This window comes from Artibeus jamaicensis, unplaced genomic scaffold, assembly GCF_021234435.1.
Source record: "Artibeus jamaicensis isolate MK-2021 breed Jamaican fruit bat unplaced genomic scaffold, CSHL_Jam_final scaffold_847, whole genome shotgun sequence".
Taxonomy (NCBI): Eukaryota; Metazoa; Chordata; class Mammalia; order Chiroptera; family Phyllostomidae; genus Artibeus; species Artibeus jamaicensis.
The window spans coordinates 24,864,819-24,891,335 of NW_026522057.1; the positions used below are offsets into that span (position 1 = coordinate 24,864,819).

General features: G+C 54.7%; 1 protein-coding gene across 1 annotated transcript in view; it reads right to left on the reverse strand.

The window, feature by feature from the left end:
• Positions 1-262: 262 nt before the first annotated feature.
• PLOD1 (procollagen-lysine,2-oxoglutarate 5-dioxygenase 1) overlaps positions 263-26,517 on the reverse strand; it is a 29,572-nt gene continuing 3,317 nt past the window's right edge. The window contains exons 2-19 of the mRNA XM_053660283.1: positions 24,411-24,502; positions 23,296-23,429; positions 22,711-22,877; positions 21,459-21,571; positions 16,635-16,698; positions 15,027-15,124; positions 14,203-14,304; positions 13,525-13,656; positions 11,643-11,764; positions 10,436-10,540; positions 9,930-10,055; positions 9,548-9,689; positions 8,595-8,708; positions 7,868-7,933; positions 7,317-7,421; positions 6,050-6,196; positions 4,905-5,030; positions 263-1,127 (exon numbers count right to left, since the gene is read on the reverse strand). Of these exons, the coding sequence (XP_053516258.1) occupies positions 972-1,127; positions 4,905-5,030; positions 6,050-6,196; positions 7,317-7,421; positions 7,868-7,933; positions 8,595-8,708; positions 9,548-9,689; positions 9,930-10,055; positions 10,436-10,540; positions 11,643-11,764; positions 13,525-13,656; positions 14,203-14,304; positions 15,027-15,124; positions 16,635-16,698; positions 21,459-21,571; positions 22,711-22,877; positions 23,296-23,429; positions 24,411-24,502 (2,111 nt within the window). The 3' untranslated portion in view covers positions 263-971. The remainder of the gene's footprint in view (positions 1,128-4,904; positions 5,031-6,049; positions 6,197-7,316; positions 7,422-7,867; positions 7,934-8,594; positions 8,709-9,547; positions 9,690-9,929; positions 10,056-10,435; positions 10,541-11,642; positions 11,765-13,524; positions 13,657-14,202; positions 14,305-15,026; positions 15,125-16,634; positions 16,699-21,458; positions 21,572-22,710; positions 22,878-23,295; positions 23,430-24,410; positions 24,503-26,517) is intronic.

Here is a 26,517-nt window from a genome sequence, read left to right on the forward strand (position 1 = left end):
GCGAAGGCTTCAGAGAGGAGGTGACCCCTGATGCAGAGGCTGACAGATAAAGAAGCGTGCCCCCTGCAGCCAGGACGTTGCCCGCACATCAGGGTTTACGGAACAGACAAATGACACCAAGATCACGGGCCTGGTTTGTGAAACACAGACCCCGAGTCTCCTCACAGCCTTTCTTGCCAGCCACGGGATCTTGAGCCCTCTCCCCGCAGACACGTACCCCCTGACACGCCCACGCTCACCCACCCAAGGATCTCCCACTCCGTGGTTTGAATGACTTTTAATACAAACTCTCCTGTTTCCGTCTGTCCCGCTTTCCAGAGACATCTGGGACGGGGTGATGCAGCCAGTGTGAGGACATATCACCCCCGTCCCCCCCAGCAAGGATCCAGTAGGGGATGACATCCATGCCTCTCCTGTCTTCCGGAGGCTGGCTGAGTCACCGTCTCCAGGGGACAATGTTTTGCTTGATGATGGGAGCCAGGAAAGGAGGGGCTTCAGCCGTCCCACGGTCAGGGTGGGAACTTGAACCTGACTCCGGTCTCTGTGTCTATCCTGAGGCCTGGGAGAAGCTCTGGGGCGTGGCTCCGGGCCCCTAGTCTCTCCAGGCAGCTGCATAAAGTCCGTTCTACTCAAGTGTCATGGATGGAAGAACCAGAGGTTGGGGCACCGGGTATTTCAGGAAGACAAGTGGAAAAGGATTTTCAGGAAGACAAGTGAGCTGGCACAACACAGGGAAAGTGAACCCGCAGCCTCTCCCGGGGCTGGGTCCAGAGCACCAGGCCAGCCCCAGCCAAGGAGGCGTCCTCGCCCCTGGCCTGCAGCCCAGTCTCTCCGACGATGGCTCCGGAAGCAACAGGAGGTCAGGAACCTGGAGGCTGGACCAGATTCCCTGGGACCCTGAGGCCCCAGAGGCTGCTGGGCAGTGGTTGTTGGCAGAGAGGAAAAGGCCCGAGGTGGCTGGACCTGGCCAATTAGGGGTCGACGAAGGACACGGAGATGTAGCGGGTGCCCTTGGTGGTGGGGAGCCCCTCGTGGTAGTGCGTGAGTCTCCCGGGATGCATGAGGGCCCAGCCCTTCCGTGGGGCCCGGATGGAGCAATTGTAGCGCAGGAACCGACAGCCCCCGCCCTGGGAGACAGGAAGTGTCAGTTCCCCAACAGGAAGTGTCAGCTCCCCATCAGGAAGCTAGGCCCTTCACCTGCCACCCCCATTCTCCCATCTGAGCCCCCCACAGCTAAGTAGCCCTCCGCACAGCCTGCCTGGTACACCTTGTGGAGTGACAGCCATCAGCTGCCTAAGGAAGTCACTCAGAGTGATCAAGAGTCAGGAAGCCCTGGGCAAATGTTCGGCCACAGCCTTTACTAACTTGTGACCAACTGAGCCTCGGTTTCCCTCCTGGAAAATGGGTGTTAAATTGCACGGGGTGGTGAGAATTCAGTAAGGTAATTCAAGTAAGAGCCTAGGGCCGGTTTCTCAGCCTCATCTCTGTGCACGTTTTGAGCCAGATAATTCCTTTTTCTTCATTGTGGTAAAATGCACACAACACAAACTCTCCGAACGTGACTACCTGTGAGTGGCAGCTCAGTGGTCTCAGTACATCACACCGTTTGTTACACAGGGTCACCCCTAAGGGCCGGACTGCTCTTTCCCGTGGGGGCTGTCTGGACGTCCCGGCCTCGACCCACTAAATGCCAGCAGCACCCCCAGAGTCATGACAATCCAAAATGTCTTCAGATATTCCCAGTGTCCCCTGGTATATTGTCAACTCTCAAAAAACATAGGTATTTTAATGGGTGTCCTTCACGGTGACTAACCCAGGACTGAGCCCAAAAAAAACTCCTTTAAAAGAGCAGCTTTCGAGAGACTTCCGCCAAGATGGAGGCATAGGTGGATAAGCCCTGCCTTCTCACACAACCAAGTTTAGAGACAACTAAATATTAGCAACAGAAAACACAGCCAGAACACAGAAAATTGAACTTTTCGGAAGTCTGTTAACAACAAATTCTTCAGCCTGACCAGTAAGGGGCGAAACCAGCAGCTGGTGGAGCAGGGTTGCACAGGAAAACTCGGTCAGACGGACTCAGGCGCGGAATCCAGGCGCAGGGTTGGACCTAGTGAGCGACCGAGCGAGCGACCGAGCGAGCAACCGCGGGGAAACAGCGAGGGAGCAGGGCTGCGGGTTGACTGTGGTCGCGCATTTGTGCGCGGATACACAAGCGAGGGAGTGGGCGATTGGACCGGGACCCAGCTGGTCCCCGTGGCAAGCAGCAAGAAAGGCGCTGCCATTTCCCTGCTCTGACCCCACCTCCACATACAGCGTCACAACCCAGCGACCTGGTAGTCCAAGGCTCCGCTCCTCACACTTAAAGGGCGAGAACAGACCAAAAATGGCTCAAGAAGATCTCAAAGCCCCAGAGCCTATAAATCTAAGTGATGAAGAAATAGCAAAACTCTCAGACGCACAGTTTAAAACACTGGTCATCAGGATCCTCACAGAACTGGTTGATTATAGCCACAAATTAGACAAATATATGAAGGCGAAACTAATTGAAATGAATGGAATTGCACAGGAAACCAATAGCAATGAAAAGGAAACTGGGACTCAAATCAATGGAGTGGACCAGAAGAAAGCAAATAATGGCCCAACAGAAAACAGTGAAGAAGCAAGAATTCAAAGAAATTAGGAGAGGCTTAGGAACCTTCAGGACATCTTTAAACACTCCAACATCCGAATTATAGGGGTACCAGAAGGGGGAAAGGCACAGCCACCAGTGGAAAACTTATTTGAACAAATAATAAAGGAGAATTTCCCCAATCTGGCAAAGGAAATAGACTGCCAGGAAATCCAGGAAGCTCAGAGAGTCCCAAAGAAGTTGGACCCAAGAAGAAACACACCAAGGCACATCATCATTACATTAGTCAAGATTAAAACGAAGGAGAGAATCCTAGAAGCAGCAAGAGCTAAGGGGACAGTCACCTACAAAGGAGTCCCCATCAGACTGTCAGCAGATTTCTCAAAAGAGACCTTACAGGCAAGAAGGGGCTGGAAAGAGGTATTCCAAGTTATGAAATCCAAAGACCTACAACCAAGATTGCTCTATCCAGCAAAACTTCCATTTAGAATGGAAGGACAGATAAAGTGCTTCTCAGATAAGATCAAATTCAAGGAGTTCATCATCACCAAGCCCTTATTATATGAAATGTTAAAGGGACTTATCTAAGAAAAAGAAGTTAAAGAAACCTGAAGAATGAAAGGACAACAAACTCACAGTTATTAACAACCACACCTGAAACAAAAGCAAACTAGAAGGACAGCTAGATCAGGAGTGGAAACATAGAAATGAAAATCTCAAGGAGGGTTAGCAACAGGGGAGTGGGAGGAGGAGAAGGGGGAGAAGGTACAGAAAATAAGTAGCATAGACAGTAGATAGAAAATAGATGGGGGGGCAAGAATAGCATGGGAAATATAGAATCTAAAGAACTTGAGACACATGGACATAAACTAAAGGGGGGGTAATGGTGGGGATGGGGGGTAGGGTGGAGGGGAATGAAGGGGGGAATAGAACAACTGTAACAGCATAATCAATAAAAAAATTTAAAAAAAGAGCAGCTTTCAAAGTGAATGAATGAATGGGTGGGTAGATGGATAGATGGATGGATGAATGAATGAATGGGTGGGTGGGTGGGTGGGTGCATGGATGGATGGATGGGTGGACGGATGGATGGATGCGTGGATGGATGGATAGATGGGTGGATGGGTGGGTGGATGGATGGGTGGTTGGATGGATGGATGGGTGGATGGATGGATGGGTAGATGGATGGGTAAATGGGTGGATGGGTAAATGGGTGGATGGATGGATGGATGGATGGATGGATGGATGGATGGATGGATGGGTAGATGGGTGGATGGGTGGACGGGTGAGTGGATGGATGGATGGATAGATGGATGGATGGATGGATAGATGGGTGGATGGGTGGACAGGTGAGTGGATGGATGGATGGGTAGATGGATGGATGGATGGATGGATGGGTAGATAGATGGATGGATGGATGGATGGATGGATGGATGGATGGATAGATGGGTGGATGGGTAGATGGATGGATGGATGGATGGATGGATGGATGGATGGATGGATGGATAGATGGGTGGATGGGTAGATGGGTGGATGGGTGGATGGATGGATGGATGGGTAGATGGGTGGATGGGTAGATGGGTGGATGGATGGATGGATGGATGGATGGATGGGTAGATGGATGGATAGATGGATGGATGGGTAGATGGATGGATGGATGGATGGATGGATGGATGGATGGATTGGTAGATGGATGGGTAGATGGGTGGATGGGTAGATGGATGTATGGGTGGATGGATGGATAAGTGGGTGGGTGGATGGATGGGTGGGTGGGTGGGTGGATGAGTGGGTAGACATGGCTCCACAGCTGATCACACCTAGAGGCCTCCCCTGGGGCCATGAGGCCCCCAGAACTGCTCCCACCTCCCTCTCATGTGGTCCTGGTTTCCCCAGATTTCCCCTCCAGCCCCCTGCCTGCGCCCCACAGTGAGGAACCCCGGGTTTAGTCATGCACAAAGCAGCCCCCTTCCACGGGCGTCACAGACCCCAACACACTGCTGCTACAGCTGCCCTTCCATGAGCACTCGCCGTGGGGGCACTCGAGCACCTACCCAGATGAGCTCACTTCGACCTCACTGCTCTGTGGGGAGCACTCTAAGTTTTCCCGCCTAAGGTATGAGGAAGCCGAGACGCCAAGAGATTGCCTGAGGCCCCAGAGCGAGGGGAGGCAGCACCAGGTGCAGGCCACAGGCTCCAGGCCCCCTGGGCCCTTGCTCTGTCGTGTCCACAGCCCTCTCCCTCCTGCTCCCCGGGCCAGGGGGCCCCTGCTCACCTCATAATCCACCCCGACCCTGTTCAGGGCGATGTTGATAGTGAAGGTGGACGCATCGTGGTGTGGCACCAGTGAGGGCTGCTCATCGGGCTTGTAGCGGACAACGAAGGCCAGGTCGAACTGGGCCTGTGCCGGGGAAGTGACACAGGGGACCGGCGTTAGAGGCAGCAAAGGCCAGGAAAGGCGGGGGTGTGCGGAAGGGTCCCCCATCCACTCCGAGGGAAGGTCGGCCCCCTAAGGGCAGGTCTGTCTAACGCTGGGTTCTCCAGTGCCTGGCACAGAAAAGATCCTCAATAAAAATGTCGGGGCGCGGGGATTAGCCTGGAGAGCATTATGCTAAGTGAAATAAGCCAGTCAGAGAAAGACAAGTACCACAGGGATTCACTCATATGTGGAATCTAATGGACAAACTAAGTAGCAAGGAAAGAGGGACAGACACAGAGAGCAGGCTGACAGCTCTGGGGGGTGGGGTAGGTTGGGGGTGGAGGGATCAAACAAAAAGGACCCATGGACAGGGACACCAGTGGGGTGATTGTGGGGGTGGGGTGGGGGGAGGTAAAAGAGGGTACAAAGAGGGCAAATGGTAATGGAACAAATACAATAAGCAATGGGAGGAAAGAAAGGACAGAAGGGAGAGAGGGAGAGAAGAGAGGGGAGGGAGGAAGGGAGGAGGAAGCAGGAAGGGTGGAATGAATGAATCTAGGCTGGTGGGCAGGGCGCAGGCACGCCCAAAGGCCCAACGCAGGCATCTGGACAAAACCACGGGAAGAGGGAGGTCGATGAGTGATGAGGGTATAAAGGCCAAAGCGGCCCCACCAGTGACGGGGCTGAAGGCCAGCCGCGGAAAGGAAAGGGCATGCTGGCCGGCTGACTGGGGGCTTGTCCATCTGGTGAGCTGGCACAGGAGTCACCGAGGTGGGGGTAAAGGACACAGAGGAAGGACTCAGATGGTCACTGGGGATGTTACAGGCTACAGGCAGAGTGGCCCCACCTCCCCTGGTCCCGACACCTGATGGGAGGAGACTTCGCACCTGCCAGCCTGGAGACCAAATATGGAGGCCTCTGCCCAAGCAGGGACTGCTCCTCTCCCCTCCCCAGACACTCTGCCCCCTACCCTGGTCCTGGCCGCCCCCAGGCCTGCCCACCCTGGTGTAGTAGCCGGGGTAGAGCTTCTCCGTCACGGGCGCGATGTATTCCACCAGGAACTTGTGCCACTCCCGCTCAAAGTTGATCTGGTTCATGTGGATGTCAATGGTGGGCACGTTTTCATAGCCACCCTGGATGCGGCTGTCCTGGAAGTGACCCAGGCAGGGTGGTCAGCAGACTTCTAAGATGGCCCCTGACTCCCAAAGCCTGTCTAATCCCATCCCTTTGACCTTGAACCTGATGGGATAAGGTCAGGTTATAAGGACAAAAGAGAAGGGGTTTTGCAGGCGTGATTAAGGTCACTAGTAAATTGACTTGGGTTTAATCCAAAGGGATCCTATCCCAGGAGAGCCCTTTAAAGGAGGATCTGGAAGGCAGAGAAGCTTCCTGCTGGCTGGAAGAAGCCAGTCAGCACGAGTGCTACCACTGCAAGGGATGAATTCTGCCGAGGGAGCCTGGCCCAGGACCAGAGTGACACATGAGCACCAGCCCCAGCCGACACCTAGATGGCAGCCCCGTGAGACCCTGGGCACGGGCCCCAGCTAACCCACACCCAGACTCCCGCCCCGCAGAACCCTGGGCAAAATAAATGGTGCTGTTTTAAGCCGTTTAAACTTGGTGGTGATTTGTTACACTGCATGGAAAACCAACACAGAGAGGGCCACAGGTCCCGGGCCAGCCTGGTGGCCGGGGCACAGGGATTAACCAGACCCCGGAACGCATGGGCTGCGCCCATTACCGGGTTCTGGAGGTTCGCACAGCCTCCACAGCACGTGGACGAGGCAGGCAACCAGAGCCACAGATCAGTCAGCCGCCAGGTCAAGGCCGGCCAGTCTCGGAGACACGCTGGCCCAGGGTTACCGAACTGCCCAAGGTGAGAGCAGGTCTGGGGGCCCTCCTTCAGCAGAATGCCACTTGGTCTGCTGTCTGAGAAGCCCTTCCTAATTCTTCCTGGTCCACACCCACTCATTCCTCCCCCGTCCCACACCAGGTCTGGGGGGGACTCACTCCCTCTAATAACAAACCGGGAACTGGAAGCCTAGCGCCTCAAGATTAAGGCAACTCAAGACACCCAGTGGCCCTGGCAGCTGGGGACCAGCACCCCATCGTTTTTCTCAAGACCCCTACTCCTAAGTGCCTGCAGGCACCCCCACCAGCACCCCCATCAACAGAGTCCCAGAGAGGTTGGCTAGCGTGCCAGGAGAAGAGTCCAGAGGGCAGGCACAGATGGAGGGGTGCCTCCTGCCCTGCGCCTAGGAGCCCCACCTTGTTGTCCCCCAAAGACCACTGGCCGTAGTGCTCCATCTCCTCCACCAGCTCGTCACAGGCCGCCTCCGTGAAGATGGGGAACCAGTAGACGTCCGGACATGGCTGGGGAGGGCAGGGCTCCGTCACAGGGGTCCAGGGTGTTACCGCCTCAGCCTCCCCCGATCCCATGGCCCTCTGCAGCGCAGAGCTGGCCAAGGTCGCAGAGCTGCCAGTGTGGGCACCGAGGCAGCAAAGGCCCGCCAGCTTGGGGGAAGTAGAGGAACACCCCCTTCTCACTCCTGGCCCACTGGCCGTGGTCCACAGTTGAGACCACATTTGGGGTGTTATCCTTCCCCTTTCTGCCTGGGTCCCCAGCTGGCAAGTGGCAGCAGGAAGAAGGGTTACCCCGCCCCCGCTGCCCGTTCCCTTGGCCGGGCACTGCCAGAGCAATGAAACGTGCCTCCCTCCTCCCCCAGCGCAGCCTGTTCGTTCCCCTGTCCTCCACCCCCCACCGCCCCCCACAGGTATAAATCCCATAGCTCTCTTCTGGGGTGCCGCCCAGTCCTCACCATCTCCACCAGCTTCCCCGCCAGCACCTTGGTGTAGTTCTCATGGATGTACTTCTCCTTCCAGTCCTGTGGGGAGGGGCAGCGGGCTGGCGTCCTGGGGCCTGGCCTGGGCCAGCAGACTCGCCCCTCACCCAGCCCCACGGGATGCTCCAAGAGGGCGTTCCTCCCCCCAGGCCGCACATGTTGGAAGAGAACATGTGCCTGCCTGCGGGAGCCGTGCTGCGCCTGTGCCCACTGGGTGTGTGTGTGTCGTGCGAGAGCACAGGTGTGCCCACAGCAGCTGGCGTTGCATGTGTATGACACATGTGCCTGTGTGTGCAGGTCTCTGTGAAGGTGTAGGCATGTGCCCACGTCAACCACGAGCTCACAATGTCCAGGAACACTGTCACAACTTTCTCCTCCTCTGAGCATCACAACACCCTCAGGGCCAAGGCAGGCAGGGACAATACACCCATTTTAGAGCTCAGATTACTGAGGCCCCAAAGGCTGGGTGGCTCAACTAAGTCACAGCTGATGGGCCTCTGACTCTTCATTCCTTGTCCACTAGATGGCGCTGCCTCTCAAACTGCCCTTTTCTCCCCACCCTAGCCCGACAGATCCCCTGTGGTGGAGGGAGGCAGGTGGCCCACAGGGTCCCAGCATGGTCAGGCTCTGAGAGGGAGTGACTCAGGCTACACCCATGGGGTCGCTTCTGCTCCTGCCCCTTGCCACCCACCCAGGGCCTCACCTCAGGGTTGTTGAACACCTCCCAGAGGTCATTGTGGAGGTGAGTGGTCTGGTAGTTGTCCAAGGACAGCAGGTGGCCGAAGGTGTGCCGGTTGCTTAGGAACATGAACACATCCTGGAGAGAGGAGATGGGGATGAAGGAGACCCGACCCTCCCCTGCACTCCCCAGGGTGGGCCTGCCTGCAGCTCCCTCCGCCCCCCAGCTTCGAGTTCATAAGATCTGGAGCCCAGTACGAGAGTAAGGGTCGCCCCATGTCCCCAACACCTGGCCCAGCCCTGACCCTGGGGATGCAATCAGGGAAGGCTTCCTGGAGGACGGAACAGGAATGAAAGAGTGAATGTGCACAAGAAGAGGGTGGAGTTCTGATCCTGAAGTTTGGGGCGCAGGGGTAAACATCAACAAGCTGTCACATTAAAAAAATAGCTACAGCCTTGACTCCCAGACTCAATTGGTTAGAGCATAGTCCTGATACAATAAGGTTGTGGGTTCCATCCCCAGTCAGGGCACATACAAAAATCAACCAATGAATGCATCAAGAAGTGGAACAAAAAACTGATCTCTCTCTGTCTCTCTCTCTCTCTCTCTCCCTTCTTCTCCTTTCATCCCTCTCTAAAATCAATTTAAAAAAATTTTAATAGCCACAAAAAAAAATACTGGGTGGGACACAAGAATAGGGTGAGGGTGTCTCCTGGGCACGTTACTTGGAGCACGTTTAGGCAGAAAGTTTCATTTTCTTTAGGCGCTGCCAAAAATGTATGTAAAACAGGTGGTATGAAACCGGGTCTGCCAAAACGACCCCACGGACCCCGAGGTCCAGCCCACGTGCCAGTGCCCCAGGTGCCCCCACCTTGGAGCAGCCCTGCTGGAGCCTCAGGAGCTCCAGGGCCTACGGTGACGAGGCGGCCCACCTCCCCGTCCACAGGGCCTCCTCCGATGGCCCGCCCAAGGCTGACCTGCTGCCGGACATTGGCGCAGAAGGCCATGTCAGGGTCCAGCTTGCTGTGGTGGAACAGGTCTGTCTGCTGCAGCTCGGCCCGCAGGGCACTGCCCTTGATCAGGTAGATGTTTGAGATGTAGGGCACGTTCCAGATGCCACTGAGGGAGAGAGAAAAAGACCAAAGGGGCCGTAGGCCGGTGGTGAGGGTCATAGACTAAGGGTAAGGGACCAAGGGAAGGGCCCAGGAGAATTGTCGGGAAGTCCCTCTCTGTGTCTGACTGCAGTCTTCCTTGCTTCAGGTACAACAGGAATTTGAGAGCAATAAGGGGATGGCGGCGCTGCAAGGCCAAGAAGAAGACAGATGAGGGTGCCCCCCCCCCAGTCCCACAGGTACTCACACGCGCCGCCCCTGAACAATGTCCACATAGTCCTCTGAGCGAGCGTAGTAGCCGTCTGCACTCAGTGCCCCCCAGAAGTTCGACCACAGCCTCCCATGGCGGGTCATCAAGGGGGCAATGACATTCCTAAGAAAGGGAACATCTCAGAGGGGTCCCTCTGCCCACTGGGAATTTGGGACAGAAGGGTGGGGAGGGTGTTTCAACCAGCAAGCACCTCCCTGGGGTAGGGCCTGGAGTGGGGTTTGGCCTGTCTGTACCTGCTCCCTCCCACGGGAACAGAGGGTGGGAGGGGGTGGCTTAGGGCTTGTCGCAGGGAGGGGGAACATCCTGGACCAAGATGAGGTTGCCAGGCTGGAGCAAGCCCAGTAGGTGAGGCCAAGGCAGGGGAGGAGGCGAAAGGCAGGGGAAGGCGCCCAGCCTGGGCCCAGGTCTATCACAAGTAGTGCTGGGCCAGGATTCCTGCTGGGCCCACCTGCCCACCTGCTGCAGCCCACCCACAGCCTCACTTGTTCTGCTCAATCAGCAGTCGCAGGATTTTGGGCTCGGTCAAGGCCACAGCAGCATCCACGCTGAAGTAGTAGGTGCAGCCACGGTCCTGTCGGCATAAGTCCCTATGGGCAGGGGGATGCGGGGTCAGTGGGTTGGGGCTCCAGTGCCAGCCTCCCACCCAGGATCGTGGAACTACACTGTCCACCCCCACCCACACGTGGTCATCAGGTACCAGCCAAGGGCCTTTAGAGAGGTCAGGCCGGCCCTGGTGTAGGTTGGGACCAGCTGCCTCAAAAGTTCCTCCCAATTACGAGACCCAAACCCTGATGCAGATCCCAGACTCTCAAGATGCAGGCCCAGAGTTTAACAACTGGTATCAAGTGCCCTGAGAACCCGGTACTGGGGGCAGCACGGCCCACAGACAGGATCCTGCACTGCCCAGGGCCAGGGGCAAACTGGCTCTGCTTCCTGGAGCGCAGTTTGGTAACTTGTACCAAAGCCTTAAATTTTTCTGTTCTTTTTGTTCATCTGCTCCAGGCCTCAGGAACCTACGGGCTGTGGTCCAAAGCGAGCCCCTGCCTAGTTTCGTGGCTCAGGAGCTAAGAGTGTTTTTTACATTTGGAACCGGTTGGGGAAAAGAATCCAAATAAGTTGCATGAAAATCATATGAAGTCAAACTTCAGTGTCCATAAATAAAACGTGGTTGGAAGCCAGCCCCGCTCGCTGACACCCCACCAGCAGAGCCAAGAGGCTGCAGCTGGGCCTGCGAAGCCCATTCACACAGATTCACTATCTAGTCCTTTATGGGAAGTCTGTCGGCCTTGGATCTGGATGGCCTAATCCTCCCATAGTCAACACAAACGACTTGTTTGTTTGTTTGTTTGAATAATAAAGGGGGAGGGGTACATGGGGGATAAATGGTAACGGGAAAATATAATAAAGATTTTAAATTAAAAAGATAATAAAAGCTAAAAATGAGAGACTGTTTCTCTAGCTGTCAGCATCTATTGACTTCCAGCCCTGCATTCCTCTCTCTCTCTCTGATTTGCTTCCCAAACTCTAGGGGCGCTGCTCAGGGGGGAGACTATTTCCCATCTGACAGACGGCAACAGAGGCCCAGAGGGGGCAGACTGCACAGTCCCCTGAACTCCTGTCCCCAGTCCGGTGCTCTGACCCCATCCACCGACAGCAGAGGTAACCACGTGTCCCAAGCCCCCAACTCACGCGCCCATGTTCCTGGCGTCCGCATTCGCCACCCGCACCTCGGGGCCCACCAGTTTCACAGACTGGTACTCGCCACTGTGCTCCGCCAGGAACTGCTCCACCTGAGTCTTGTGGTGTTGTTCCTGGGGCAGGGGAAGCTGGAGTGAAGATGAGGACCCAGGTCCCACCCAGGGACCGCAGCACCTTCTGCTACTGCAGGCTGGTCGGCTTCATTCCCTGGCCACCTGCTTCCCTGAACGCCACACCTCTGCCCGTGCCAGCCCTCCTGCCCGGAGTGCCCTTCCCTGGCCATCCTCTGGCCATCCTCCCCTGACCAGGCCAGGCCCACAGTCCTCTTATGAGCCTCTGTCACCAGGAGGGCACCCTCAACCCACAGACCCCACTTCCTGAGTCACTGATTCTGCCAGCATGGGGTGGCCACAGGGATCTGCTTTGTTACAAAACACTCCAAGTGACGTTCGGACCTTGCTTTGAAAAACAAAGCCCAGATCTGGGGCCCCTCCCATGGTAAGCAGAGAGAGCAGGATCTTCAGAACCAAACCCAGGATTTAGAATGAAGCCCCCCCTGACCCTGCTACAATAGCTGTGTGGCCTTGGACAAGTCACTTCACCTGTCTTGGCTTAAATTTCCTCTTTTGTAAAAAGGGACGGCGAGCCCTGACTGGTGTGGCTCAGTCAGTTGGGTGTTGTCCTCCAAAGCAAAATCTCGTGGGTTCGATTCCCTGTCAGGGCACATGCCTGGGTTGCAAGTTTGGTCCCCAGTCAAGTTGCATGCGACAGGCAACCAACCAATTGATGTTTCTCTCCATCTCCATCTCCCTCCCTTCCCCTTGCCCTAAATATAAATAAATAAAATTATTTTTCTAAAAAAAGGGAAGGGCGATCATGCCTTCCTCATAGGGTTCTTGTCAGAGGTCGACAAGACAGACGGAGCACATAGTAGGTCCTCACATACTGCCTGTGACACTTCTCTTTTTCCACCCAAAGTCACAAGTCATAGGTGTGCTGCTCGGTGTCCCCAGGGAAGCTGGGAGCCTCCCAAGGGCAGCGCCTGCATCCTTCGCCCGCATGTGGTACCACTGGATCGGTGTCTGGGACACGGGCAGAGAGCTGAGCCCGCTGTGGGGCCCCAGGTCCCTGAGGGTGGGGTTGCAAACTGTCAGGGCTGAGAGGTCTCAGAACAGGGTGACCCTAGATGGGGCAGCTGAGAAGCCTTTAAGGAAGACAAGGAGCCTTGAGAGCAGGCAGGACTTGAAGAGTGTATTGGGGCTTCCAGTTAGGGACACTGGGAGAAGCGAAGACTGAGAGGTGGGACCTTGTCTGGTGAAGAACAGGCAGGAAAGCAGGGGACCGGCAATTCTGATTCCACGCCTGCTCCGCACAACGCAGCAGGCCTCCGGCCCCTCCCGATCCCCCAGAAGATGGTCAGGGAGTGAAAACCAACTTGACTGTCATCAGATCAAATTAGGAAGGACTGACTGGGACCGGGAGGGAGGCAGTGGTAATGACAACAGCTACGTGCACCTACTACGTGCTGCCGATGCACCAGGCACTCTTCCAAGTGCTTCACATGTCAACTCAGCTAACCCCTGCAGGAATTCCGTGTGGTCGCCACGATTATTATCCCTGTCTAATAAATGAGAAAACTAAAGCCCAGAGAGGTTGAATAATAGCCCAAGGTCACACAGCCACTATAAGCAATGGTGTTGGGATTCAAACTGGGCCAGCCTGACTCCAGAGCCAACCCAGTAATTCAGGAATATAGCCCATTGCCCACTTCCACTTGGCCTAGATAAGCCTGCTTCAGTCAGTTCCTCAGAGGTCTCAGGCCACCTTGTGGACCCAAGACACACGGCAACCCCACCAAGCACCTGCCACTCACATGGTTGTGAATGAAAAGCCGCATCCGCCTCCGGGGGTAGTGGAGACGCAGGAGCCGCTGGAAGAACAGGGACAGGAACGGCGTGGGCTGTTCGATGAACACGCCGACCAGGACTACGGGAAGAGCTTCATCCTGCACGGGAAGGCGGCAGCAGAGTCCAGCAACGTCCACCCACTGTGCCGTCACTGAGCCCCTAGGGTGGCCCATGGGACCCAGGGCCACAGGCATGGGGACCTAGCAGGAGAGGGGCCTGGCCAGGGAGCTCCAAGCAGGACGTGCAGGTGGGCAGAGGCAGGGGCTGGCAGGGAGGCAGGAGGGTGCTTCTGCTGGGGACCGGAAGCAGCGTGAGCCCTGACTCGGAGCAAGGACGCTGATGGCAAGCTGTTGGGAGAGCCTGGCCAGCGTGGGGTTTAAAGTGGGCCATTAATGAGGAATAACTTCATGGGATGGGGAAGGGGGTCCCAGGACATCCTGAACAGTCAGGCACAGAAAGCTGGAACTCAGGCATCCAGGGGTTAGCTGGAGCCAAGTGTAGTCTGAGAAGACTTCCAGGAGGAGGTGTCTGGGGGAGGCAGAGGATGGAACCCCAGACAGGGAGGTGATTCCTTTACCTTCCACCAAGGACGAGAGTCTCTTCCAGAATCACCCATTGCCCCCCCCAACCTCTGACAGCCGTACCCCAATGCCCTTGAGGCTCCGCAGGCCCTCGTCACACACGACACAGCCCGTCTCAAAGGTCCAGAAGCGCGGAATGTAGTTGCCCAGGTAGTTCAGCTGCAGCTGTGGGGACGATGGGGCTGAGAGGAGCCGGGCCATCCCGCCCACCCGCAACCACTGGGGCACCCTCCGGGGCCCCTGGCGGGCCTGTGGGGGCAGGACTGTGACTCTACTTTGGGTGGGCCTTGGAGAGCATGTTCATTCCCCCAGAGGTCACCAGGGCTGAGGGGACAGAGGGCGGGCTTGCTGCTGGCCCTCTTTCACCCTTGGATCAGCCGAGAGCTGGCACAATGCAGATTCCCAGGCCCTGCTCCTCTGAGATTCCCACGGAGCAGCTTCAGGCGGGGTCAGGGAATCTGCCTTTTTAACACACTCCCCTGCCTCTCCCTTCCATGTGGTTCTGATTTGGGTGGTTGAGGACCTCACTCAGAGGAATGTGGTGTGAAGCAGGGGCCAGTCGCCCAAGGGCCAGTTCCCCAGGGGCCGGTCTGTAGCTCCAGGAGCTTGAGGACCGGTCTGTCCTGTTAATGACTCAGGAGGCCTCATCCTCTGGGTCAAACATTCACTAAATGACAGAGTGAGGATGACCTGGGGCAGCCAAGCCTAGGCTGGGTGGGGACAGTGGCCTCCTTCGTGTCCTGTGGTCCAGCAGATGGACAGGGCATTACCGACCACCACAGTGGGAAAGAAGGCTCCAGGCTGAACTCGTATTCAAGGTCAGTGCCCTGGCCCCAAGGAGAAGCTGACCCCTTCCCACTCTCCCCAGGGCTGGGGCCCCTCCCTACCTTGGTGGGCCCATTGCCATGAATCAGGACCGGGAGCGTGTCGTAGACCAGGTTCCGAGCTCGAACGTGGCCCATTTCAAACTTTAGCACAACCTCATCTGGGGGCGAGAAATCACAGTGCCATATAGGGTCAGACATGGGAGCCAAGCTCTGGGGCTCGCAAGCTGGGCTTGAATCCCAGCTCTCCTCCAGTGAGCAGGGTATGCCTCGGGCTGGTCACTTCCCCTCTTCCAACCTCAGTGTCCTCATCTGTGAAATGGGGGTAACAGTGGGAGGGCTCCACGTCCGTCAGGCAGCCGCCTAGCACCACGCCTGACAGGGTGAGCACAGAATCCACAGTGACCCTTATCCCAGCTCCAGACCCAGCCTGGAGGAGCCCTACCGCCAGGGTCTGGGCAGTGACGCTCTGACGGGCCTGCAGAGCAGCACTGAGTATGTGCCAGCTGCACAGGAGGGCCTGGGAGGGACGGGGGACAGATCCTGTCCTGGCAGAGACAGCCCCTAAGCCCCATGCGAGGACCCTGTTGGTCTGCACTAAGACAGGAAGCCAGCTTGTTTGACAAGTATAAAACACAGCTCAGCCTTTTCCAGGGCCTGAGGGGAGAGGGAGGGCTCTGTGGTGGGCGATCATGTGAGGGGAGCCCCTCTGGGCAAGCTCCTGGCCCGCCCAAGGGTGATCTGGATCCAGATTTTTTTTAAATTTATTTATTTTTAGAGAGAGGAGAAGGGAGGGAGAGAAACATCAGTGTGTGGTTGCCTCTTGCCTGCCCCTCATTGGGGACCTGGCCTGCAACCCAAGCTTGTGCCCTGACTGGGAATCAAACCAGCGACCCTTTGGTTTGCAGGCCGGGGCTCAGTTCCTTGAGCCACACCAGCCAGGGCTGGATCCAGTTTCTTAACTTGGGTTCATGGACTCCGAGAAACCTTAGCCGAAGGGTGTGATGTTCCCACACTCTCCTGAGAGAGGAGCCACAGCTTTCCTCAGATTCTCAGAGGGACCCATGTATTCCACGTAGAAAACCCCAATCAGTGACCTGGCCCAACTTCTCTTTACTAAAGATGGGGAAACTGAGGCCTGAGGTTTAAGTGCATGTGTCTTGCCTGAAGTCACCAGCAAGCTAGTGGCAAAGCAACATCATCACCAACCACAGACTTGGGCTCAGTCCGAGGGCGTGAGTGGGTTTCAAGGAGCAACCAGCCTCCACTTCCCAACTCCCCGCCCTACCTAGGAAGCCTTCAGCTGGGAGGAGGGAAGGAGAAAAGCAGGCTCACTGTAAGGACCGGGGATCTGGGGCAGGACCAGTGCCCGCTTGTGCACTGCCCAGCTCCCACCAGGCTGAGAGGCCGCCCCGCTGCCCGGGTGTTGAGAGGGCTCTGTGAGCTGATCTCATGACTCTACTTTCTCCACCCGCAGAGACAAACAGCTCTGCCCCAGGATACCGAGGTGGTTTCTGGGGGCCTGGGGACCGGGCGGGTGGCAGGTGACCCCCTAACACAACAGACAGAGAGGAACCAAGGTTTCTTCCCCTTTGGGCTCAGGCCCTGCCTAGAATCCTCAGCTCCTTCTCACCAGCCCTCTCTCCATCCCCTGCTGTGGGGGCGGCTCACCCAAGGCTCCATCCAGGTTCTGGAAGATGCGGCAGCGGTGGTCCAGGGTGATATTGATCCGCTCCTGCAGGAAAGAAGGCAGCAGGCTGCAGCAGGGACGGGCCACGATGAGCAGTCTACTCTCCCCACTCTGCCCCTTCCTCTCCCCACGTCTGCTTTGCCCGGTCACATCAGGTTACCTGGAAGCCCTGGGAAGGCCAGCCAGTGGCCAAGACCCTGGGATCCAGTGGCCTAATGAGTCCATTTCCAGAGAAGCAGGGGCTCTCAGAACAGGAAGGAATACAAGGAAACAACTGGTCCCACTGCAGCCACCACCACAATAACAACACACACTCGATCGGCACCACACTGTGTGCCAATCACTACTCTAGGTGTTGTATATACATTAATTTAATCCGCACACCCCCCCCCAGGAGAAAATTCCATCTGCATTGCATTGTGCAGATTTCTAAAACAAAGCACAGAGAGGTTGGGTAACTTGTCCAAGATCACACAGCTAGGAAGTAGCTAAGTTGGCATTTGAACCCAGGTAGCCTGGCCCTGAAGTCCCTGTTCACGGGAACAGTGCTGCCCGCTCCACTCAACCAGGCAGAGCAAGGGGCACTCTAGGCTCCGCCCTCATGCCCTGCAGAGCGGCTCCACTTGTACTGTTTAGTCCCTGCGCTTCTGCAGTGATGTCACTGGAGGCAAAAGAGGAGGAAGGACTGAGTTAACAAAGACAAAATTCATAGTTTCCACTGCACAGGCCTAGCTGCTTCAATTTGTCATTTTGTGGATGATAAAAACTGAGGCCCAGGGGACTTCCACCAAGATGGAGGAGTAGGTGGAAACACTGTGCCTTCTCGCACAACCAATTTTAAAGACAACAAAATTTTAATAACAAGAAACTCAGCCAAAACACAAAAAATTGAACTATACGGAAGTCCAACAACAACAAACCGTTCAGCCAGAGTCAGCGGCGGAGTGGGTCGGGCAGGAAAACGGCCAGACCCACCCAGATTTTCAGGCGGCGGTTGGCGGATCCCAGGTGTGGGGTTGCGACAGGCAGACCCAGTGAGGGCGCAAGGCGGCTGGCTGACCACAGTCACACATTCATGTGCAGATAAACCAGGCAAAGGAGTGAGCAGTGAAACAGACCTCGCAGGCCCCAGTGGCAGGAAGCAGCAGAGGGGACCGCTATTGACCCTCTCTGACCCCGCCCCCACATACAGCACCACAAACCAGCGACCTGGGTAGCCCCGCCCTGGTGAACACTTAAGGCTCTGCTCCTCATACTTAACGGGTGCAAACAGACCAAAATATTATGGCTCAAGAAGAACTCAAAGCCCCAGAGCCAATAATTCTAAGTGACCAAGAAATAGCCAACCTATCAGATGCACAGTTCAAAACACTGTTGATCAGGATGCTCACAGAATTGGTTGATTTTAGTCACAAATTAGAGGAACATATAAAGACTAACCTAATTGAAATGAATGGAAATACACAGGAAACCAATAGTGATGGAAAGGAAACTGGGACTCAAATCAAAGAAGTGGACTAGAAGGAGGAAAAAAATGACCAAACAGAAAAATATGAAGAAACAAGAATTCAAAAAAATGAGGAGAGGCTTAGGAACCTTCAGGACATCTTTAAACGCTCCAACATCCGAAATATAGGGGTACTAGAAGGGGAAGAGGAACAGCCACAAGTGGAAAACTTATTTGAACAAATAATAAAGGAGAACTTCTCCAATCTGGCAAAGGAAATAGACTTCCAGGAAATCCAGGAAGCTCAGAGAGTCCCAAAGAAGTTGGACCCAAGAAGGAACACACCAAGGCACATCATCATTACATTAGCCAAGATTAAAATGAAGGAGAGAATCCTAGAAGCAGCAAGAGCTAAGGGGACAGTCACCTACAAAGGAGTGCCCATCAAACTGTCAGTGGATTTCTTTTTTTTTAAATTTTTAAAAATATATTTTAATAATTATGCCATTACAGTTGTTCTATTTCCTCCTTCATTCCCCTCCACCCTGCACACCCCCTCCTCCACCATCCCCCCTTTAGTTTATGACATTAGTGTAGTCTCAAGTTCTTTAGATTCTATATTTCCCATACTATTCTTGCCCTCCCCCCTATTTTCTACCTACCGTCTATGCTACTTATTTTCTGTACCTTCTCCCCCCTTCTCCTTCTCCCACTCCCCTGTTGCTAACCCTCCATGAGATCTTCATTTCTATGTTTCCACTCCTGATCTAGCTGTCCTCTTAGTTTGCTTTTGTTTTAGGTGTGGTTGTTAATAACTGTGAGTTTGCTGTCCTTTCACTGTTCATCTTTTTTATCTTCTTTTTCTTAGATAAGTCCCTTTAACATTTCATATAATAAGGGCTTGGTGATGATGAACTCCTCAAATTTGATCTTATCTGAGAAACACTTTATCTGCCCTTCCATTCTAAATGAAAAGTTTTGCTGGATAGATCTTGGTTGTAGGTCTTTGGACTTAATGACTTGGAATATTTCTTTCCAGCCCCTTCTTGCCTGTAAGGTGTCTTTTGAGAAATCCACTGACAGTCTGATGGGCACTCCTTTGTAGGTGACTGTCCCCTTATCTCTTGCTGCTTCTAGGATTCTCTCCTTCATTTTAATCTTGGCTAATGTAATGATGATGTGCCTTGGTGTGTTTCTTCTTGGGTCCAACTTCTTTGGGACTCTCTGAGCTTCCTGGATTTCCTGGAAGTCTATTTCCTTTGCCAGATTGGAGAAGTTCTCCTTTATTATTTGTTCAAATAAGTTTTCCACTTGTGGCTGTTCCTCTTCCCCTTCTAATACCCCTATATTTCGGATGTTGGAGCGTTTAAAGATGTCCTGAAGGTTCCTAAGCCTCTCCTCATTTTTTTTGAATTCTTGTTTCTTCATATTTTCTGTTTGGTCATTTTTTTCCTCCTTCTAGTCCACTTCTTTGATTTGAGTCCCAGTTTCCTTTCCATCACTATTGGTTCCCTTCATTTCAATTAGGTTAGCCTTTATATGTTCCTCTAATTTGTGACTAAAATCAACCAATTCTGTGATCATCCTGATCAACAGTGTTTTGAACTGTGCATATGAAAGTTTGGCTATTTCTTCATTGCTTAGATTTATTGGCTCTGGGGTTCTGAGTTGTTCTTGAGCCATGTTTTGATCTGTTCGTGCCTGTTACGTATGAGGAGTGGAGCCTTAGTTGTTCACCAGGGCGGGGCCACCCAGGTCGCTGGTTTGTGAGGCTGTATGTGGGGGGCGGGGTCAGAGAGGGACAATGGCGGTTCCATCTGCCGCTTCCTGCCACTGGGGCCTTCGAGGTCTGTCTTTGCTCACTCCTTTGCCTGGTTTATCTGCACACTAATGTGTGACTGCGATCAGCCCTCAGTGGGTCCACCCGCTTCTCCACACCTGGGATCCACCCACGGCTGCAGGCACACCTGGGTTGCGCGATGGTGGATCTTTCCTGCCCGACCCCACTCTGCTGGTGGCTCTGCCCCTCTTACCGGTTTGGCTGAAGGGTTCGTTGTTGTCAGACTTCCATGTAGTTCAACTTTCTGTGGTTTGGCTGTGTTTTTGTTGCTAAAACTTTGTTGTTTTTAAACTTAGTTGTACGAGAAGGCGCAGTGCTTCCACCTACGCCTCCGTCTTGGTGGAAGTACTGTCAGCTGATTTCTCAAAAGACACCTTACAGGCAAGAAGGGAGTGGAAAGAAGTATTCCAAGTCATGAAATCCAAAGATCTACATCCAAGATTGCTCTATCCAGCAAAGCTTTCATTTAGAATGGAAGGGCAGATAAAGTGCTTCTCAGATAAGATCAAATTCAAGGAGTTCATCATCACCAAGCCCTTATTATATGAAATGTTAAAGGGACTTATCTAAGAAAAAGAAGATAAAAAATATGAACAATGAAAGGACAGCAAACTCACAGTTATTAACAACCACACCTAAAACAAAAGCAAACTAAGAGAACAACTAGATCAGGAGCGGAACCATAGAAATGAAGATTTCATGGAGGGTTAGCAACAGGGGAGTGGGAGAAGGAGAAGGGGGGAGAAGGTACAGAGAATAAGTAGCATAGACAGTAGGTAGAAAACAGACAGGGGGGAGGGCAAGAATAGTATGGGAAATATAGAATTTAAAGAACTTGAAACATGTGGTCATAAAGTAAAGGAGGGAATGGTGGGGGAGGGGTGTGCGGGGTGGAGGGGGATGAAGGTGGGCAAATAGAACAACTATAATGGCATAATCAATTTTAAAAAAGACTTTAAAAAAAACTGAGGCCCAGAGAGGGAAAGGGACTTACCCTAGGTCACACAGCACAGCATAGATGGGGACTTGGGGGGTGGGGCAAGCAAGGCAGAATCCCGGAATCCTGACCCTGCAGAGTTTCCCGTCTCCCAGGAGGATACTGGCCGGATCTGGGGCTGCCCTGGCCTGGTTCTGCTCCCCCCACTCCCCTTGGTGACCCCAGCTTCCAGACAGGCTTACCAAGCTCTCATCAGCCCCCCAGGAACCACCCGGGCAGAGTGGGGAAGGGGTGGCTCAGTCTGTCATTCCTTCCATCACCATCACCACTACCTGACAGGAGGTTGCCAATTCCTGTTTCCCTCCTTGAGGGTCCATGAGGGCAGAGACCCTGACTGTCTTGTTCACTGCCGCATCCCTGCCCTGCACCTGTCGGTGTGTCTGCTAGATAAATCAGTGAATCGACGAATGGGTAACTGGGGAGGTCAAGGCCAACCCAGGGGTTCAGGCCCTGGAGGGGCTACTCCCAGTGCAGCCTGGCCCATGGGACCCAGGATTCCCCAGCCCCACCCACTGACTTACCCTCTTCTCCGGGTCCAAGAAGATCTTGGTGTAAAAGAGCTGGTCACTGTCACTGTCCTGGCCCTCCCACTCGGCCACCAGCTTGCTGAGGTTGGGGGCGTAACCGATGAAGCCTGGGGGTTGCATGGGGACACACAGAAATAGACACTTCCAGCCTCTGAGCTTGGGGCCTCATCCCAGCCTCCCCTCTCCTCCATCTGCTCCTTCACCCACAAGCTCTGCTTCCTCTCAGAAGTCCTCCTAGATTGAGGAGAGGTGATGACCCTAGGCTGGAATCAGCCTGCCAGTTAGTGTCATTTGGTGACAAGCTCCCCCTGAGCCCAGAGAGACAGAAGGATCTCTGGTGGCCACTAAACTGCACCAGCTCAGGTGCTGAGCACCACACAGGTGGTGAATGAATGGATTAGGCCAGAAGCTCCCAGAGGGCAGAGCTGGTGGGCGCAGGCTAGAGCCTTTTTTCTACAGTTACCTGGGAAACTTGGCCCAGAGAAGGGCAGAGGCTGGGCCAAGGTCACACAGCACATGGGGGCTTAGAGGGAAAAACCCACCCAGGTCCCTGGCTGTGGGGCAGACAGATGAGAGAAATGGGAGAAGGTGGGCAGCCGGGGAGGGCCCTGCCCCAGGGGACACCAGTACCCCAGGACCAGGGCCAGGCCATTTGGACAGTGCTAACTCTCTTGGCTAGGGGAGAAAAGGGGCTGCCAGCGGTGAATCACCTTTCCATGGCTGGACAGAGAAATCCAGAATAAAATACAGATTTTTATTCTCTGTGCCGAGGAAAGGCATTGAGTAATGAGCATGGATTTGCCTCTGCCTGCTGGGTGGGAAATGGATTGGAAGGGAGTGAGGGGGAGGCTGGCAGAGCAGTCTGGAGACTACTACTGATGGCCAGGAGCCCCGTGAGGCAGTAGCGGTGGGCGTGGGCCTCACAAGGCAGATTTAAGAGATCTTCTGAGGCACGAGTGTTGGGACGCAGCAAAGGACTGAGCTGGCGAGGGGCAGGGAGGAATCGGGGTAACTCCAGGTTTCGCCTTGTGCAGAACGACAGTGGGTGGAGAGAGGTGCAAGTTTAAGGGTTAAAGAATCAGGAATTCTGCTCAGGTCATCCTGCATTTAGGACCTGAGAGATGTCCCCGTGGACAGCAAGCAAGTGAGGAGCCTCATGAAGGCTGTGGGCAGAGCTCTCAGGGGCCACCCAGCCCCCCATGAGTGGAGCCCTCCAGAGCCCACCCAGCCCTGCCATGCTCCTCACCTCCAGAGCCCAGGAACCTCTTGCCATCATCGGACACCATAGGGTACTTGGCCTCCAGCCTGCGGTCTGGGTAGATGAGCTCCTGGGCGGAGAAGACCACCTGGCTCCTAGCCTGCCGGAATTTCTTCAGGAGCTCCCGGGGCCCCGATGCAAACACCACGTCGTAGCTGCAGCCAGAGCCAGAAGTCGAGGTGTGCTGAGTGGCCCAGCAGACCTGGATAGAGGCATCCACAAGCCCCCTCCTCCCACAGTCTGGGAAATGAACCTGCTCTGCTGTCCCTGACCCTGCCTTCCATATTTCCACCCTGACCCCGGATAGAGAAATGGTCCCCACAACCTGTGCCTTTCTCACACTCAGGGCATGGCTTCTCACACGTGGGCAGGTCCCCCACCCACCTTTTCACCAAAAGTGGGAATAGGCTACACCAGAGGGTCTTTCCTGGGGTGCATGGACCCCTACAGCTGTAGGCAACCTTAGCTAGAGTGATGCCCCCTCATCCTAGATGTCCTGGGAAGACCTCAATTTAAAATATTTTTCTATCTCTCTGCTGAAGGACCCTGCACAGGAAGCCCCCAGCCACTGACCTGTCTGTGAAGAGAATGACCAGGTTCTCCTTGTCTGCATGCTTCTCCAGAGCTTTCTTAAGCAGCCGAACCTTTAGCCCTCCACCAGCAGATGTCTCCTTCTCTCTAGGCCAGTCTTCCCCCAGGCCCAGTGCCTGCAGAGATTGGCTCCTTAAAGATGGTCATGTGACCCTGCCTGGCCAATCCAAGTGACCCATCACTCCCCACCCCCATAGCCAAAGTTTAAGCATGACATATTCCTGGAACTATTCTGTTACAATTAAAAGCAGAGCCTATCAGAGTCTTCCCTGGGATTATTCTGTTAAAATTAAGGAATGCGTATCTTTTCTGCTGGAAAGCAGAAAAGCTAGGGAATAAGCATGTAGCTGGTGGTCATCTTGCCCATACTTAGAGGGTGCGTATCTATAAATGAAAACAAACATGGCCTAGAGACGAAGAGACAACGACTTCACCACGCATGAACCCCTGGATCAAGCTATGCCTGAAGCAATCCCCTGCTTCAAATCTCATTCATGTGAGCTAACACACTTCCTTTCTGGCTTAATGCCTGCCCCTAGATTGCGAGTTGTGTAGGCAGTGATGCGGTTTTGTCTTGTCCATCATTCCTGGTACCCGACACAAGGAGGCACTCAGCACACAGCTAAATGGAAGAACGTCTCTCTGTGGGCTCAGCACCACGGGCCACACACAGAGGACACACACCTGTGACACCGATGGGCTGGGCATTAATTAGCCTGTGTTTTTCCAGAGTGGTGTTTGTACAGGTGAGGTCTCCACACTGTGGTTGTCCCCAGATCACCTGGGGGGAGTTGCAGGAATGCCGATGCCCTCTCAGCTAGCCACTCCCCACCAGGTGAGCCTGTGAGCACTAACACTGTGCACCACCACACACCTCTCCAGTCTCACCTCCCCACGCTCTCCATCTCCAGCCCCTCCTGGGCTCGACTTGTGTTCTTCCCTCTCTTGCTTTGCCTAACTCATCTCCATCTCTCAAGCTTCCAGAAGCTTCCCTCTGGCCCCAAGTCAGTTGCGGGGGGGGGGGGGGGTGGACACCCAGCTCCTGGGCTGTCTCTCCACCATTCAGTTGTCTCTGCCTCCCCTGGAGAGCCTGTTACCTGGATCTTGTAGTTGAAGAACTGGGCTGACCGCTTGAAGCGTCGGAACCCCTCTGTCTCCTTCGTGGCCACCGTGAGGACTAAGAGATTGTCTAGGGACAGAGAAGGGGGTGGTGGGTGGAAATGGATGAGGAGGACAGGTGAGCAGGAGCGGGGTCACGGCTCTTGTCAAATCCCACAGAACATGCCGCCATGTCCACTATAGACAAGAGCTCAGGGTGCAGGTAGAACGGGAAGTGGCTAAGATCACTCAGTCGGTTAGTGACAGAGCTGGGATGTCACCTTGGTCTCCCAATTCTCTTGCAGGGCTCCACTGACCTGGTAACTGACTAATGGGACAGAAAGCATACAGAGCAGAGGTGTCACATCTTGAATTGTGGGACTAGGTCTTTCTGGCATTAAGGGGCTCTTGGGCAGGCACAGGGGCGGAGGGAAGGACTCACCCTGAATGCTGAATGCCAGGAGGACCCCCCTGGCCCACCTGAGACATTAGCCCAGAGACAGCCATCACCATCCACAGCTGCACCCAGGGCAGACAGTGCTAATCAATCCCAACAGACTTTCTTGCTGAGCCTCACCCAGCCTTGGAGTCGCCCAACACCGTGAGAACCAAGGAGAGACGGGCCCAGAGTGGAAACCGACCTGGAATCCTGAGCAAGGACCAGAGTAGCTGTATTACCTTTTTAACAAGGGACCTCTCCCGGGGTCTGTAGTGCGGCTTCACCTCTACAGAGGAACCTATTGGACGGAACTCCTAGAAAGCATTTCAGGCATTCCCTAGGGAAGCCTCTCCCAGACCACACACTGAGGTCACACTCTCTAAGTAGCAAAGGCTCTGTAGCTGGCCTGCCTGGTCAGAATACTAGCTCTGCTCCTTACCAGCTCTATGACGTTGGGCAAGTCCCCAACCTTTCTAGCTTCAGTTTCTCCCTTGTAAAAAAGGGATAATAGCAGTGCCCCCTCCCCCCTGCAAGGGCTGCTGGACTACTTCCATGAGATCAGGCCTGTAAAATCCTTGTTGGGATGCTGGCACAGGCTAAGAGCTATTATTGGTAACAATTAATTAGAAGCAAATGCCTTGCTCTGGCATTCAAGGCCCTTGCTGATCAGCCCCATAATGGACTCATTCTCTGCACTGAGTGGGTCCTTCCTCCAGCCAGGGCTCCCTCTGTCTGCCCCTTCTCTAACCTTCCTCCAGGTCCCAGGAACAGTGACAGTGGTATACCTCTTCCCTGCCACCACCTCTGTGGTCTTCTCAGACTTCTCCTGGCCTCTCTCCTGCCCTGAGGGGCAGGACCCCACTTCGCAGCACTCATCCCTGTTCCTCTGGGTGAGCCTGGGGCCCAGGACTGAACGCCTTTCCGGGTGAACAGCCCCACCAGGTGGTGTGGCCGGGACAGCACAGGCAGGTTGAGCACCACCCCACTCCCACCCTAGGAAGTCAGGAGGAACTGCAGCCAAAAGAACAAAGGGGTCCAGCCTGGCGAAGCGGCTGACGGGAGGAGGGACAGGCAGCGGCCTGCGAGCAGGGGGCGGGCCCAAGCGGCCCAGCAGGGATTGGCAGGAATCCGCTGGGGGCGGGCCCAGGGACCCCGGGCAGGAGGGTGCGGGATTCACTGGGCAGGTGTGCAGAGGGGAGGCCTCACCACCTGACCCTGGGGTCCAGAAGAGGGGGGCGCTTCTCACCTTTGGGGAAAGGCTCCCCCTAACTCCTGCCAGGTTGGTTAAGTGCCCCTGTCCCCACCTGGTGACAAGAGCCGGAGCCACCAGCTCTGAAGCCCTCTTGTCTGAGGCCCTCTTGTCGTCCACAGGGGCTAATGGGGACAGGAAGAGTGTCACATTTCATGGATGGAAAAAGCCAGCCTGTGTGTCTGTGTGAGGTTCTGGATCCTCCATTAGATCAGGGGCTCTCCCGAGGTCAGGCAGTGAGGGAGGGAAGGGAGCATGGGAGGTGTGTCTTCAGGCTCTTTCAGGTTTCTACTTCCAGATAATAATATCCATGACGGCTAACCTTTACTGAACACTTTCTGCTCTCCCGACTCCCTTACACTTATTAACTCCACCCCCGCCTTTACAAGGAGGAGCCCAGAGGTGGGCGGGGCCCTGG